Consider the following 15,824-nt stretch of genomic DNA (forward strand, 5'->3'; position numbering starts at 1 on the left):
TTCTTGCAGCATGTGAGAGTCAGTGTGAGCTTCTCTTTGGTTGAATGAAACAAGTGGATTTTTGCCACATCCTCTTAGCGACATCACTCGTGAGCAATAGGAGGAAAATGGCGGCCAGTGCACCTCAACTTCAATGATACATGAATACAGACGAGATTAAAAGGGTTTTTCAAACAACTGAGTGAATGTGGCTTGTCTGACTGCCTATTCACTCTTGATCTAATAAAGTCTGGACCTAATGTAAGAATTAGCACAAAAGACATTACAGAATGTACACACCTCTACACAATATACACACATGTTTTTGAAAGGATTCACCACTTAAGTTAATGGATGTCATGGGATGGACATCTCCATGTTTCTTCAGTCGGATTCAGGACTGACATCAGCTTTCTGCACGGGGACATTGTATGACACATCAACAGCAATCAATCACAAACACACGCTGTAGCTGTTGGTACCTTTAGCCCTGAAATAAAAGTGTCATGTTCCAACATACGTATATCCCAAATAAGATATAGACGTGACCCTTATTCTGAAAGAAAAATGATCAGCGGGCCAAGACACGAACTCCCCTGCGCGACTGCAGCTCAGAGAAGATGTGTGGTAGTGGGAGGAAGTAAGGAATGTGTTCAAACAGCTTCAGGCTTTGTCCTGTGAGACTCAGCAAGACGGAATGAAAGGATAGGGAAGTGGATTTCCTTAAAGCGGGAGGGCAAAAATACACCAAAATCATATTATGATTAAATGTCAATTCAGATGTCTAGCTCTTTTGAAACACTTCCAATTAATTTCACCCCGAAAATTGATTGGCAGGTTTTCAGTCCAGGATGGACCACGCCTCTCACACTCCCTACGTCAGCTGATACCGAATTAACACATCAGTACATACAAAAAAAAATTGGATGGATAGGGGACGAAAAGCGGATTTTAAGGCAATAATTGCAAATGAGTCAAGGTGTGATGTCTGACATGAAGTGGCTAGCTCATTTCCTGGCTTGTCCAAGATGGAAAACAGCACTTGTTTGCAAATCAAATGTTCTAAGAAAGCATAATTAAGTAAAGGCTCATTCAAGAGTCCGGAATGGATTATTTACACTGTGCAAATGAACCATCACAAGCAGACATGGTTCCATCGCTTGGGACTTCCTGCCGAGAACCACGCACACTCGGGCCTTGGTACCTCCCTTCTTCCACACTTTAGCACCTGACAGTCTCGTCTTCACGTCACCGGCTGCCATCTTTGGATCAGTTTCCGTCCATTTAATGAAGCTTGTGGTGCTTTAGTTTGGGTTTTTGAAATGAGCTACAAGCAAAGTGAAGACCACCGTGTTTCACAGCATAGTCTCAGTTTCCGCTGAGTTTAAAAGAAGATGACGTCTTCCTTGAGGTCTTCTGTGTTGTTGTTGTAGGGCGGGGTGAGGGGCCCGCTGTGGCTGAAGCCCTGCGCGTGCACGTGGGGGTTCGGGCTGAAGCCTTGCGAGTGTACCTGGGGCGGGAACTGGACCGACGTGGTGTTCTGCATGTGGGCCGGGGCTGGGGCTATGGGGGGCTTGTGGATCGCCGCCGGGTAGGTGACGTTTACAATGGTGGATTGGAAATCGGGTCCAGAAGTGTCCAAAGGACTTTGCTGATGATCTGATGGTTTGATTTGACATAGGTAACAATTAGAGTTAGTTTAATAGTGGGCTTGAAGTGATTAGTTTACATTGGTACTGTGACCTTTGAACATTTACCTTTGAACCTTGTAGTCAACTAAGCTAATCATGTTTTGGGCATCTTGTCTTCCAATCAGCTAATTTAATTAAGAGTTCCGACTTGTCTGTCTATCAGCCGCCGTTGCCGGACTACAACACTCTTTGGAGCAGAGGAAGCTCCGGACAACAAGTCCACAAAGTCTTCGTATGTCTGGGTGGATCAGCAAGTATGGAAATAAGATGATTGTGGATGAGAATCGTGGTTAGCCTCAGCGATTGCAAGGAAGGAGGGCTGAGGCGCAACGTGAAGCTCGGCCTTCCGAGCCAAAATATTATGCCAACTATGCGGGGAACAGCTGTGTAATAAGTAGAACTTTATCCATATCAAAACATGGACCATTCTACCTCACGGACAGATGTGATGTGACAGCATACGACTGGTGTGTGCTAATATTTGAACAAAACTGACACTGGTCACTTGCAAAATATACAAGTACATCCTCACGTACAATAAAAGCACAGGAGAAATTAAAAACAGCAAAACATAAATATGCTTCATTTTTAGGAACCTTGCTACGATGTCCTGTTTTATGTGTCACAAGGTGAGACCAGCCCACGTGTTGAAGGGCGCACGGCTCCCACTAAGGATGACAACTTCATAATGATGACTTGTATTTTGAATCATTTGCTTTTGTTTGTTTCTATGGCGATTAAACAAAATATGTGTTTGTGTGGAACTGGTGTGTGGTGCAATAAAGATTAGGGTACTATGCTGAAAATATAATAACGACATCATTGATTAATTGACTCAACTTCCATCACTTTAGGAATATGATAAAAATATATATATATATTTGTTAAATTTCCCCCCCTCTCTTTCATATGCAGTAAGACTGTTCAAGTGTTAAAATGTGGATGCTGGATTGGAATGAAACACTGTGTAGAATATGACACCCATAGATGTTTACACAGGGAGAGGCCGAGAGAAGAACAAAGATGGGTGGGGTCGGTGCATGAGTGTATAAAATTCATTCAGCTACACTTACATGTTAGGGAGTGTGAGTGTATGTGTGTGGGTGCGTGTGTGTGTGTGTGTGTGTGTGTGTGTGTACCTCCGTGATGAAGGAGGGAAGGAGGCATAGGAGATGCAGACAGCGGTGCTTGCTGGTGGGGGCTGACGGAGCGTTTGGATTTGAGGGCGTTGTCGTCACGCGCCGACAGCTTCAGGGGGAGAATCTGCTTCAAGTCCACTGAGGCTAAGGAAGGGAAAAGATTTAGAGGGTTGTTTCATTGTGAAATTGGATTCTCAACACTAAATTGGAGCAGCTTAGTTTCTCCCATTATTTGATAAAGCATGGGGCTGACCCAATTCAAAGAACTTATGCGATTCTAACATGCAACTTAAAATGATTACGCTCTCGGACACCGGTTATCTCCCACAACTCAATGGAAGAAAAAAAAATGAATAGAAATAATGAATTAAAGTGTACTAAAACTTGAGGTTGCACTTTGCAGTGTACAACTAAAGTACATGACACTGAGGGCTGGATTCTGTAATACAAGAACCAGCATCTAGCAGTACCGATAGAATAACTGTAATGGAATAACAAATCAAATAACTGAGTACAGGCTGTGAGCACCTAATGTTACAAGAGATGTATTAATCTAGCTCATGTGACATCATTTTGTGATAGGATAAAAAATAATGATGAAGAAAACAAAAACATGATGAAGATATTCTGGGTGTAAAAAGTTATTAAGATTGCTAAGTTTTATTAAAAACATTTTAATGGGTTCTCATTCAGGTCAAGGTTAAGAAAAAATTCCCACTTCAGATCGCAGCATAGTCTGTACTGGGCTGTGGATTTTGTCAATCAGTAGAATATTGTGCAAGGTCTTTGACGATTACCGTGTAAATGCCAAATGGCTTTTCAATGTCAAGTGCTTTCTTGATCTTTTTCTCTGTACTCTCCCTATTTGTCTGCAGACTTTGTCACATTTTGGGTTCAAAATTCACAAATCTGTTACAATCTTTTAATCGTTATAATAGCAAGCAGCGGCACGCACATATTGGTTTTCCAGTAATACCACAGTAGAGAATCCCATCTCTTTTTATCTGCAGGTTTTGGATCAAAAGCAAATATGAAAAGCGCTCTTTATGTTCTCATTTTTAGCAACAGGCTGAAAAACAACACACTGTCTCGACTATCGCAGTGGCATTTTGATAAATAGCCTGAAATAAACTTTTCAGCAGCGTTCCACACCAGTACAGCTGTTTTTCTAAAAATCAATCACAGAACTGAGAAACAAGCTGATCACTGCCGCCTAAAAACAGAGTCGATTATCGTGATGATCTTTTTCGCCACATCTTGTGAAGCTTGGCGAAGAAACAACAATCTTTGGCAAACTCTGACAACTGAAATAAAAATTGTTGAAGTATTCCTGTACTGGCAAACTGACAATTGAAATAAAAATTGAAGTAACTGATGACTCCTATCACAATTTCAGACAGTTTTTGCACTGTATCTCAAGAGTGTGCAGGTGCACTCGACCCAGTGGCTGGTAATCAAATAATGTAGATAGAATAGATTTGGTTTAAATTTTTTTCCCCATTGTGTCAGGTCCTTAAGATGCGTGTGCACTTCATTTGTGCTGCATACTTTTATTCCAAGAAGATGACCCAAAATGGACCTCCTATTTCACTGGTCTTCTGGGAAAGCAAAATCAGTGAGCATGTTAATGTCCTTCCAAAGACTCTGGCTGTCATAAGCAGGTTCCCATGGCAAATTCCTTATCTGGAGATGTCCTGCAGATCACCTTGCCACATGTTGATTGCATAAAAACGGTGTTTGGCTGCTTACCAGTGCTGTCAGTGCGCTGCGAGGCCTTTCCACTCTTAACTCCCTTGCCTTTGGCACCGCTGAGGGCGGCCAGCTTGGTGGGGATCTGCTGTTGCACTCCCACCAATTTGTGCTGCTGGTTTGTGGTGCTGAAGAGATGCAACGGCACTTCCGTCTTCAACGGCAGTGTAGAGGAGCTGGCGTCTCGCCGCAACGTCACCTCGGGCCGCTCAGGGTAGTCAGATGGCGACACCGACATGCTGCCACGCACCAGGGACTTCGGCTGCAAGGATGTGTCACTGAGGCTGGTAGAACTGCTGAGGCCAGAGGATAAGAGGAGCTCCCCATTTAGACTGCCAGACATAGGGGCCACCTGCAAGTTGAACGCAGCACTAAAGTAACTAATTACAGCAACTATTTGCATGGAAAAACACAAGGCCATAAATCCTAAACTGTCAAATGAAAAACGGAAGTACAGTGTGAACTGGGTGTGTTTTCTTAGTGCCATGTAACCAACTGATTCTTACACTAGTTCCGTTTGGAACCTCAAAACGGCTTATATCCATCGAGAAAAAAATCTAAATGTGCACAAATAAAAGAGTATATCTCGACACAAATGCATGGTTGGAGATGACCACAGTGTACTGTATGCCACAGCAACTTAAGCAACTTATCCAGTTATTTATGATACAGTGTAGATAAAAGCCGTTAAGAGTTCTAATTATACCATAATTCAAATGACACTGATATTTGAAGGACATTGAATGACAAATGTTCATTTGAACTACCAAATGTTGTTCTGGATGAATAGTAAAAGTAAATACTTTTGTCCAGATAGAGCCTTGCTAACATTCTAAATAATAATAAATCTTTTGTTCATTGCAACGGACTGGGCCTCCTGGAGAAGGGCACTAAATTGCATGATCTCTAATAGTGACTTATCTACTTTTTGTTGATAACAGTTGTAATGGCTAGCCACGGAACAGTGGACCAGCTCTGCACCCTCGGCAGGGGGCTTGAGGTTGCATGAGAGTTTGCCAAACCAGTCAACATGTTTTGTGGACTTGGAGAAGGCATTCGACCGTGTCCCTCAGGGAGTCCTGTGGGGGGTACTTAGCGAGTTTGGGGTCCCAAACTCCCCTGATACGAGCTGTTCAGTCCCTGTACAACCGGTATGGTCTTCATTGCCAGCAGTAAGTCGGACTCATTTCCGATAAGAGTTGGACTCCGCCAAGGCTGCCCTTTGTCAATGCTTTTACTAGACAAAGCCAGGGCATACAGGGGGTCCGGTTTGGTGCCCTCAATATTGCATCTCTTTGATGTGGTTCTGTTGGCTTCATCAAACCTTTATTTCCACCTCTCATTGGAGCGATTCGCAGCAGAGTGTGAAGCAGCTGGGATGAGAATCAGCATCTCCAAATGTGAGTCCATGATCCTCAGCTGGAAAAGGGTTGCATGCCCTCTACATGTTGGGGATGAGAGCCTGCCCACGTGGAGGAGATCAAGTATCTTGGGGTTTTGTTCACGAGTGAGGAAAGAATGGAGCAGATTGACCGGTGGATCGGTGCAGCATCAGCTATGATGTGGACTTTGTATCGGTCCGTTGTGCTAAAGAAGGAGCTAAGTCGAAAGGCGAAGCTCTCCATTTATCAGTCAATCTGCCTTCCTACCCTTAACTATAGGCACGAGATGTGGGACATGACCGAAAGAACAAGACACCTGATACAAGCGGCCGAAATGAATTTCAATCCGCAGGGTGTCCGGGCTCTCCCTTAGAGATAGGGTGAGAAGCTCAGTCATCATTGTCGAGCCGCTGCTCCTCCAAATGAGGTGGCTGGGGCACGGGATCCAGATGCCTCCCTTGTGAGGTGTTCTGGGCACATCTCACCAGAAAGAGATCCCGTGGATGACCCAGGACACGTAAGAGAGACTACGTCTCTCGGTTGGCCTAAGAATGCCTCGGGCCCCCCTGGAAGAGCTGGAGGACGTGGCTGGGGAAAGGGAAGTCTGGGCATCCTGGCATAAGCGACTGCCCCAGAGACCTGACCCGCAAAAGCGATAGAAGATGGATGTATGGACGGATGGGTACTTTGTGACGGTCTTGAGACAGCTTTTGCTTTTAACCATCATGTCTTCACTCACACCTTGGCAATAAGCTCTAAAGGCAAGCTGTCCCAATACTTTTGTCCCCATATCACATCTGTGGTTAAGTTCTGTTAGGAACCAGAGATGCTTGAAAGCAGACATGACACACGTGTATTGTAAAGAGTATGCGTGGCTCTGTGCCATTAGAGAAACACAAGCTGGAACGCAGAAGGCGTATTTATGGGCCACAAATGGAATCAGAACCACATGCTGGTCTTTCTGCTGAGCACACGCTTCGCTAAGTTTACTGCTTGAGCTTTTGATGTGTTCTTAAGATGCTCAAGGACGACACAGACAAACACAGAGTCATTCTAAAATGAGAGAACATAACACCCTTAATAGTCCCGGTGTTCATAGAGGCGTGTCTGCCTAAACAGGCTATTTTGACACACAGAAGGACCGTGTAAATGTTGAATGGAACAAATACTGCATTGAATACTGAACTACAAGAGTGAAAGATGATCCACACATGAGAACTTTATCATCTAATCTACACTGATCAAAACGACCTCTCTCAAAAATAGACAATAGATAACTCCTCCTATGTTTTTTTTGGTCATAGTCAAAACTATTTTACCCATATAGGAAATATCCTTCCATCCATTTTCTACAGCGCTGGTACTACTTAGAATTGCAGGTGAGCTGGAGCCTAAACCGGGTGACCTAAAACAACTCAATTCTAGTCAGGCCAGAGATAAGATTTGAACTTCATACCTCAGGACAGTGAGGCAGATCTGATAACCACTACTCCATGTGTTACTGCCATAGAAAATCATGGAAGTATCAAATGGTCACCTTTAGAGTTAAACTGATCCACACACAATATTTAATGACTATAGAGTCATTTTTTTCAAGTACCACTTTCTTAATAAACGTTTTCTCCGATTAATATGCAGTTAACTAAAACGGGATGTACAAACAGACTGCCAGCTGTGATTTTTTTTCTTTTGCTTTTGCTGTAATGCAATGAGCACCCATAAAAAAATGGATTCCAATGCTACATTGCCCAAGTTCCATTTTCGGTTCTATGGTCATCAGCATTTTACTCCTTATCACCGGTACCTTTCCGCGGCAGTATCACAACAATTTCAAAGAAAAGCCCAACATTTCTGGAGTTAATTACTAAGCTGTGGTCTCCAACGCATGGCAGTGGAATTCCAATTTCTTGGGTATATTTTTCCAGAAAATTTTGGTTGAACTAAATTGTATAGCTACAGGGGCTTTCAGTGTATTAATAGTAGGAATTATGGCTCAATCAATATAATTTCAACACTTTTCAAAGCAAATCATAATCGACTGGTGTTTTGGCAGTTGAACCCTGACATATTCTTAAAGCCCAAGAGTCATCCCTATAAACATTCTAAAATAGACATTGTAATGAAAAATACATATCACATTATTCACTTCAATGCCTAAACGATTCGACATCCAAGTGGTCGCCATATTGGCAGCATCTACTGCCCGTGATGTCACCCCGGACATTCGCCATTGGAAACACGCTGTGGCCCCTACTACGAGAGAGGAACACACCCCTTCTGTCACGGAAGCTCTTTTCGAAGAAGAGAACATCTCACATGGTTCATACTAAGTCTGACCCAAAAAATTTAAGGGCTTTTTAGGGGCATTCTTAGGGACTGACACGAAAAATTTAGGGCCGACATGAAAAATTTAGGGCCATCGTGGGAAATCAAGAGTAAGGAAAAAAGACTCACCCAATGGTGCTATCAACCGTTCTTGGTTCATCAAATGTTCCAGTATCTCAGTACCTGTGACAGTGATCACTTGTCGCCCCTTGTGGTAGTTCTCATTGACATGACCATTGTCAATGTCTTCACATAACGGTCTACAGAAAAACACATTCTAACTACAATTGCAACGATATACACAAATGTCTTCTACTGATGTCTGTCTCAGCACCCCGACTCTAGAGCTCCTTGAGCCTACCCAGTGCCTCCTCTATTTGTTGCTGCAGAGGTGCCAAAGTGGCTCTCTTGTCCTTTGCTCTGCCACTGAGTGCATTGGCCTCTGTGATAAACCTCAGATTCCTCTTTTCTTCTGCCTCCTCACACAGCCTGTCAGCCTTCTCAATAAGCGTAGATATGTCAGTCTCTATTCTGGCTTTTTTGGCTTTGAGGCAGTAGAGATGAAAAGTGGGCAGCGATGCCAAATGTAGCCAGGTACGAAGTCTTCCTTTCCCCACAGTGGTAGTTTTTAGCAATTTCACTGTCTGGGAACATGACTGCAAACACTTTCGAATTATTTTCACAAGATTTGTAACTGTAATAGTTGATCACTTTTAAAGTCCACACGATCTCTGCCTTTAACGAGTCCGCCTTCGTGTATTGAACTACGTTCATAAAGCCTCACTTCCGGCTGGTTGAAGTCGATGACTGGACAACTGTAGGTGCGCATGCACTGCTAGTACCACTGCCTGAAGTTGATGCTTCACTATCTTGATATTTTAGAAACAGATTCATACCAACGGAAGATGAGAGAGTCTTCGCCAAATCAGCATGTCTCCTGTTTTTCCAGTGCGACTCCAGCGCTTTGACGCCCATCTTTTCAAGCTGGTAACTCTGCTTGCAGAGATGGCAGTAAAAAATGTGCCGATCTTTATGATCTCGACGAACCCAGCTCCCGAACTCCTTAGTTTCAACCCAAGCATATTGAAAAATGCACTTCACCATGATACAAGTTGGATCGATAAAAGAACTACGCTACGTCCTAACTAAGACGAAGTGAAATGCCTACTCACAGAAACAAACAATGGAATATCGACAAGATGGGGACAAGTTATCAACACGGTGACTTCCGCTGACAATTTCTGGCTGTTTTGGACGCCAGACGGATCGGTATTTTTTAAAAATAAAAGATCATTTTTTTAGGGAGAATTTTGGCGGTAGAGGTCCTCCCTTTGATTTTTTTTAACTTAAGGCCTTTTTAGGGGCTTGACTGGTTTTCGCGGCTTTTTAAGGACTTTCAGGAGCCCCTAAATGCACCTTCGAAAATTTAGGGGTTTTTGGGGACTTTTGGGGCCGTGTGCGAACCCTGTCTCACAATCGAGTGAAGTGACCGGGGCAATATTACAGGATCGTTTCGAGCCATATTTAGATCATATGTGGATCACGGCCAAACCACCTCCCCGCCCAATCCACTTCTCTGCGGCGATAAAAACAATGCCGCCCGCCCACAAGCGACGATGATGCCACGGCCAAACCGCCTCCCCGTCCGATCCACTTCCGCGGCGGAGATGAGCCACTGCGGCCCGGCGCCGCAACGAGCCACCCCTGCCGACAAGGCCGGCGACGGCCGTCCTTCAGCGGATGCTACACGGAAGCCTTCCGATGCACACAGACAGATTTAACACCCATCCATACGGATTACGCCACCCCCTAACTATTGTTTTTTTTTAGTAGCTGTAGACACACCCATCTGTCATTTGGAACCCAAGAAGCTCTCGTCCTTTGCACCAGTGCAATCCATTTTTCACGACGAACCGGATCTTTTGGAAAAGTATGAAAAGTGAATCCATCCTCCCAAGTGTTCGAGCAATATCCAGCAATGCAAAAAGCCGGCATTTTGGCTTACACGAAGGAACAACGAGCTACCTTCCAGCAGGTAAAACTAGTATAAACAGATGAGACCACTCGAGTGCAATACTGCCCTGTACGTCACTTCTTGCTTCTTCTCGAAAACAAATCCCTCGAAAGGATTTTCATGGCGGGAGTTACAAAAAGACATATATGTCAAAATCATGTTTTGTGGTGAAAAAACAGCTGGGTTCATACCGGCTGCCGTTTTTTCATTAATAACATACTAAAAATAATTTCATGACACTTGACCTTTAATTAATTATAAAACAGCAAATGCTATGAAGTGTCAAAGTCAGGTAGAATGATGTCCTTGTGCCATTTGTCCACTACGTGGCGCTCTATCTCCATTCAATTCAATATTCGTCTTTGAGACAACATGGTTGTCCACTTCTCAAGTAACTGTGCCCTAACACTGCCAATATGGTGGAATTTCTGTGATGAGTGAGTGCTGGAGCCAATCCCAACAACCTTCAGGCAGGAGGCGGGGTACATATGGAAGTAAATATGTGCCACCAGGATTTGAATTTGAAATGCCACATAAAACAGAATTTGAATTCTGGAATTCACCTTCTGTCCCACCAGGCAGGGTTACTTCAGGTTACAACCAAACACCCAGCCAATCCAGTTACGCTTTCTTAGTATGTGACATCACCTGACAAAGAAAGCATAACTGCCATTGGCTGGGTGTTTGGTTCTGACCTGAAGTAACCCTGCCTGGTGGCACAGATGGTGAATTTTAGACAGCAAATTGTAGCCGGTGGAATTTCAGACAGCGAACTTCAGACCTGCCTGGGGTTTCTACGGCCACTCCGGTTTCCTCCCACATCCCAAAAACATGCAACATTAATTGGACACTCTAAATTGCCCCTAGGTGTGACTGCGAGTGTGGCTGTTTGTCTCCATGTGCCCTGTGATTGGCTGGCAACCACTTCAGGGTGTCTCCCGCCTCCAGCCCATTGACAACTGGGATAGGCTTCAGCACTCCCTGTGACCCTCATGAGGATAAGTGGCAAAGAAAATCAATGGATGGATGGAATTTTAGTGAGTTGAATTTCAGACAGCGAATTGTAGCCAGTTTAATTGTTAACATTGTAAAGTTACACTGAAATACAACTATTGAAAATTTAATCACTTTACATTTCAAATTGAAATCCTGTTTTCTGTGGCATTTCAAATTCAAATCCCAGTGGCACATATTTACTTCCATACGTACACCCTGTACTGGCTGCCAGCCAATCGCAGGGCACATATAAACAACTACTCACAATCACACCAATGGGCAATTTAAAGTCTTCAATTAACCTACATTGCATGTTTTGGGGATATTGATTTAAATATTTATGTTTATTGTGAGATTAGAAGTAAATAGGCTACTTTTTTTCCAAAATGTTAAGTTTTATACAGAGCTTGAAGCCCCTTTATGGCGTGCTGCATGATATAAAAAAGATGTTTCATGTTTTTTTTTGTATCAATTGCATCCAAGCTATAATTCATGTTTGATTAACCACAGGCAAAAATTTGGGGGGTAAAATTATCATCATCAAAGTGTCTCCATATGGAAGATTCAGTCCCTTTGTTGTGGTTTGTCTTCAGCTTTTCGATTTCCATCTTTACTGATTCCAGTCAGGGTTATTTAAAGCAGAGCCAGAAAAAACATGAGGAAGAGTAAGACATTAAATGGAATGAAAAGATGAAAGAAAAGGAAGCAATTACTGACAATCAACTCAATAAGGGAAGCTCCCTTGGACACTCCAATACGTACTGTAAATAAGTCACTAGCTATAATTGTATAATTATGAATGTAGATATCTATTTCACAAGACTATAGTCAGGAGAAAATTCACAAAGATTGTCTTTGGTTTCTTAAAAAAATAATGAAAAAAATAAACTCATGGAGATGACTGGCATTAAAAAATAAAGTCCAAATAAATGCCAGATGTGAGGAAGCCAAAATGTCAGACCGACACCAGTATCAATGTAGACTTTCGCTTTTTGTATGCGGTGCACAGCCCACATTATGAGCAATGATGGCAAATACATCCTGTGGAGATAGGGAACACTTGGTGAGTCTTTTACAAGCCGTGGAGGGAAAACCCAATAGACTCTTGCTGTTTGGAGCCCAGCTCACACAGCTGAGCATGATGGGAAGCCGTGAGGCACAGAGAGGCCCCTCAGTGGGAAAAGTCGGCAAAAGTCCCTTGTTCGACCCTGCTCCCTCCTTCTCTGCCTCCATTAGTCTTCCTCCATGAACACTGGCTTGCCTTAGCACATAGACCTTCCATTGTTCCCTCTACAAGGTGACTGGCACTGAGGAGTAGAGGGGGCAGGTTTCCAGGGCAGGAAACACCGAGGAAGCAGGGGAACATAAACAGCCCTGACTGACAGCACACAAACAATTAGCACTGGCGGTCTTCCAGAGGGTTCTGCTAATGACAGACTTGTGCTAGCTAATTATACAGCCCAGTTCCTCTTATCCTGAAAACCGCTCAGATACTCCCAAATCATAGAGAATGGCGAGCACCTCGGCTAACACTGCAGAATCGACTGGTCGTGAGTAGGATTGAAAGTGGCTAACCTGCAATGAGTGATCAGAGGTATCACCTGAGAATGAGTGTCCATGGGCAATGTGAGTGGGAGCTGAGAATATTTAAGAATTAAACTGTCTACACTGTAGATGTATGCGCAGTACTGATTCATACCAACACTTGTGAAATTCACTGCCATTGGTGGCTGCTGAATGCAAATATCAGTTATGAATTAGTTAATCATAAATCGTCCATTTATGGGAATAACACCCCCCACGCCTCTGACAAAAAGTCACAAATTGCTCATAGTAAACAAATTTACACGAAACGATACCCACTTAGTTCCAGTATAATGCACGGTGTAATCTAATGTATTTCAATAAAAGAACTGTCTCAACATATCTACCTTTAAAAAGATAATGAATTTTGATTGACAAATATTGTATGTCAGAGCGGTATGAATCTTATTAGAGCCCCTCACAATCTACCGCTAAAATCGGCAACTTTTCCTGTGCTGCTTTTCAGTATGAATGACAAAGACATAGAATGGGGACTTAGATCAGCAATTTTCTAGCTATCAGTCTAGGTGTTATCAGACCCATATAAGGCAGTGCAAATGGTTATGCAGCGATACTTGGACGAAGATGTTTAACACCCAAGACTAACTTCTCCCACTCTACATACAACTGTGTCTGTCTAACAAATATTTTACACTTCTCCCAAGGGGCTGAGCTGTTGTCTTCATGTATGTAACCCAGGGGTGTCAAACTCCCTTTGGTCTGCGGGCCGAATAGAGCTTAATTTGAGATCAAGCGGGTCGGACCAGTAAACTCATTGCAAAATTACATAGAACTAACAATAAGCCCACTTTTTTCCTTTGTATTAGTCACTAATACTAATAATTAGTGCAAAGAATGAGTAAATTATCAAAATGTTTATTAACATTATGAACAGTATATTATGAACAAGAGAATAACATAAGAACATAAATAAAGTATGTGCTATTTTAACAACACTTTTACACAATTAAACATATATTTAAGTGTGTTGTACATAAAACTGATCACAGAAATAGTAACAATGTTCCAAAAACATTTAGTACCAGCCTTGTGGAACTTAAAAACACTTTTTCAACATCTGGAAAGCAATTTGAACAAATGAATAACATTCACAGCAATTATTCGTCTTCCTTGGAATTTGCCCTTGAAACTTGACATTGTTTATCCTGCACAAGTGCATCAATATGAGGCATCATGTCCTGAGAAGCAGCCAATTTCAGAATCTCATTCAAATGCTTATGTGTGAGCTTTGAGCGCAGGTTTGTTTTATTAATGTTCATTAGTGAGAAAACTTGCTCACAAAGGTAGGTTGTCCCAAACATGGACAATGTTTTAGCAGCTAGTGCTGTCAATGCGGGATAGCCTGGTAGGAGGTACTTGTAAAATGTGTCCAAGCTTACAGAGGCAAATCTGTCCTTCAGTTCTACATCACACTGCAAATCAATGATTTCAAGTTGCATGGCAACGGGCAAATCAGAAGCTTTGACTGTGAATGGTGAGCGAAAAACTGCAAAATCTGTTTCGAGTTCGCTAAAAACCTGAAATCTTTTCTCAAACTCCATCAACAGCCCTGAAATCTTCTCTTTGTACCGTTTCACGTCAGAATTAACGCTTGCTGCGCACATATCTTTTAAACGGAAAATGAGCAGGGTCACCGCTTGCCACCTGCGTCTCCCATAACCCGAGCTTTAACTTGAATGCACGTATGCTGTCATAATACTGTGTTACGATTTTTTTGCGTCCCTGCAACATTTTGTTAAGAATATTCAAGTGCTCAGTGATGTCAACCATAAACGCAAGGTCCTGCAGCCACAGATGGCACTGTAATTCCTTAACAGGTTTACCTTTTTTCTCCATGAATTGTCCGATTTCATCACGTAAATCAAAGAAGCGCTTTAGCACAGCACTTCTGCTTAACCATCGTACGTTCGTGTGATAAGGCACACCGTGGATAATGTTACAGTCACTGAGAAAGCTGTCAAATTGACGATGATTGAGACCTCTGGCTCGGATGAAATTAACAGTTCGGACAACCACCTCCATGACGTGATCCATTCTTAGCGATTTGCTGCATAATGCCTCCTGATGCAAAAAGCAATGAAATGTCCAAAAATTACCTCCCCCATTTGCGGCTTGTACTTTATCTCTGAACTTTGTCACAACACCTGCCTTTTTACCGATCAATGACGGCGCACCATCAGTAGCCAGGCTTACGGCGCGTGACCAGTCCGCTCCGACTCTGTCCAGCGCTCCAACGACGGAGCTGAAAATGTCCTCAGCTGTTGTGCTGTCGATCATCGGCACCAGCTCGAGAAACTCCTCTGTGACATTCAAAGTCTTGTCAACTCCACGAATGAATATGGCCAGTTGAGCGACGTCCGTGATATCAGTACTCTCATCAATCGCAACAGAAAATGCCACAAATGACCCCACTTTGCGTTTTAGTTGGTGGTCCAAATCTGCAGAGAGTTCCGAAATCACGCCACGGTATTTCTTGTCAAGCTTATATTGGCGAAAGCATGTCGCTTCTCAGGACACACAATTTCAGCAGCCGTCAGCAAGCAGTTTTTGATGAACTCTCCATCACTGTACGGCTTTGATGCCATTGCTATTTGGGTCGCAATTAGGTAGCTGGCTTTCGCCGCAGCATTACTGGCTTCTCGACTCCGGGTGAAAACAGATTGCTGTTTCTTCAGACGCGCCATCATTTCATTTACCTTCTGTTTTCTCAATTCTCCATGCAAACTGTTGTATTTTTCACCATGCTGAGTTTCGTAATGGCGCCGAATATTGTATTCTTTAAGCACCGAAACTTGCTGCTGGCACACGGGTTTCCCATTCACCTCCGTGAACATATAAGAACATGTCCATTTTCCTTGAAAAGTCCGACACTGTGTCTACTTTTCTCCTTTTTGACAAAGACATTTTGCTGATGAGGGTGCGAGGCAAACGGAAAAGTAGATAA

The 15,824-nt window shown here is 43.1% G+C and overlaps 1 protein-coding gene across 3 annotated transcripts in view; it reads right to left on the reverse strand.

Annotated features, from left to right (window-relative positions):
• Window positions 1-909: 909 nt before the first annotated feature.
• Window positions 910-15,824, reverse strand: part of LOC133503194 (rho guanine nucleotide exchange factor 18-like) — an 81,256-nt gene continuing 66,341 nt past the window's right edge. For all 3 annotated transcript variants that reach the window (XM_061824521.1, XM_061824522.1, XM_061824523.1), the window contains 3 exons: window positions 4,559-4,910; window positions 2,810-2,953; window positions 910-1,638 (listed from right to left, as the gene is read on the reverse strand). In XM_061824521.1, the coding sequence (XP_061680505.1) occupies window positions 1,364-1,638; window positions 2,810-2,953; window positions 4,559-4,910 (771 nt within the window). In that variant the 3' untranslated portion in view covers window positions 910-1,363. The remainder of the gene's footprint in view (window positions 1,639-2,809; window positions 2,954-4,558; window positions 4,911-15,824) is intronic.

Source organism: Syngnathoides biaculeatus, chromosome 7 (genome assembly GCF_019802595.1).
Source record: "Syngnathoides biaculeatus isolate LvHL_M chromosome 7, ASM1980259v1, whole genome shotgun sequence".
NCBI classification, from domain to species: Eukaryota; Metazoa; Chordata; class Actinopteri; order Syngnathiformes; family Syngnathidae; genus Syngnathoides; species Syngnathoides biaculeatus.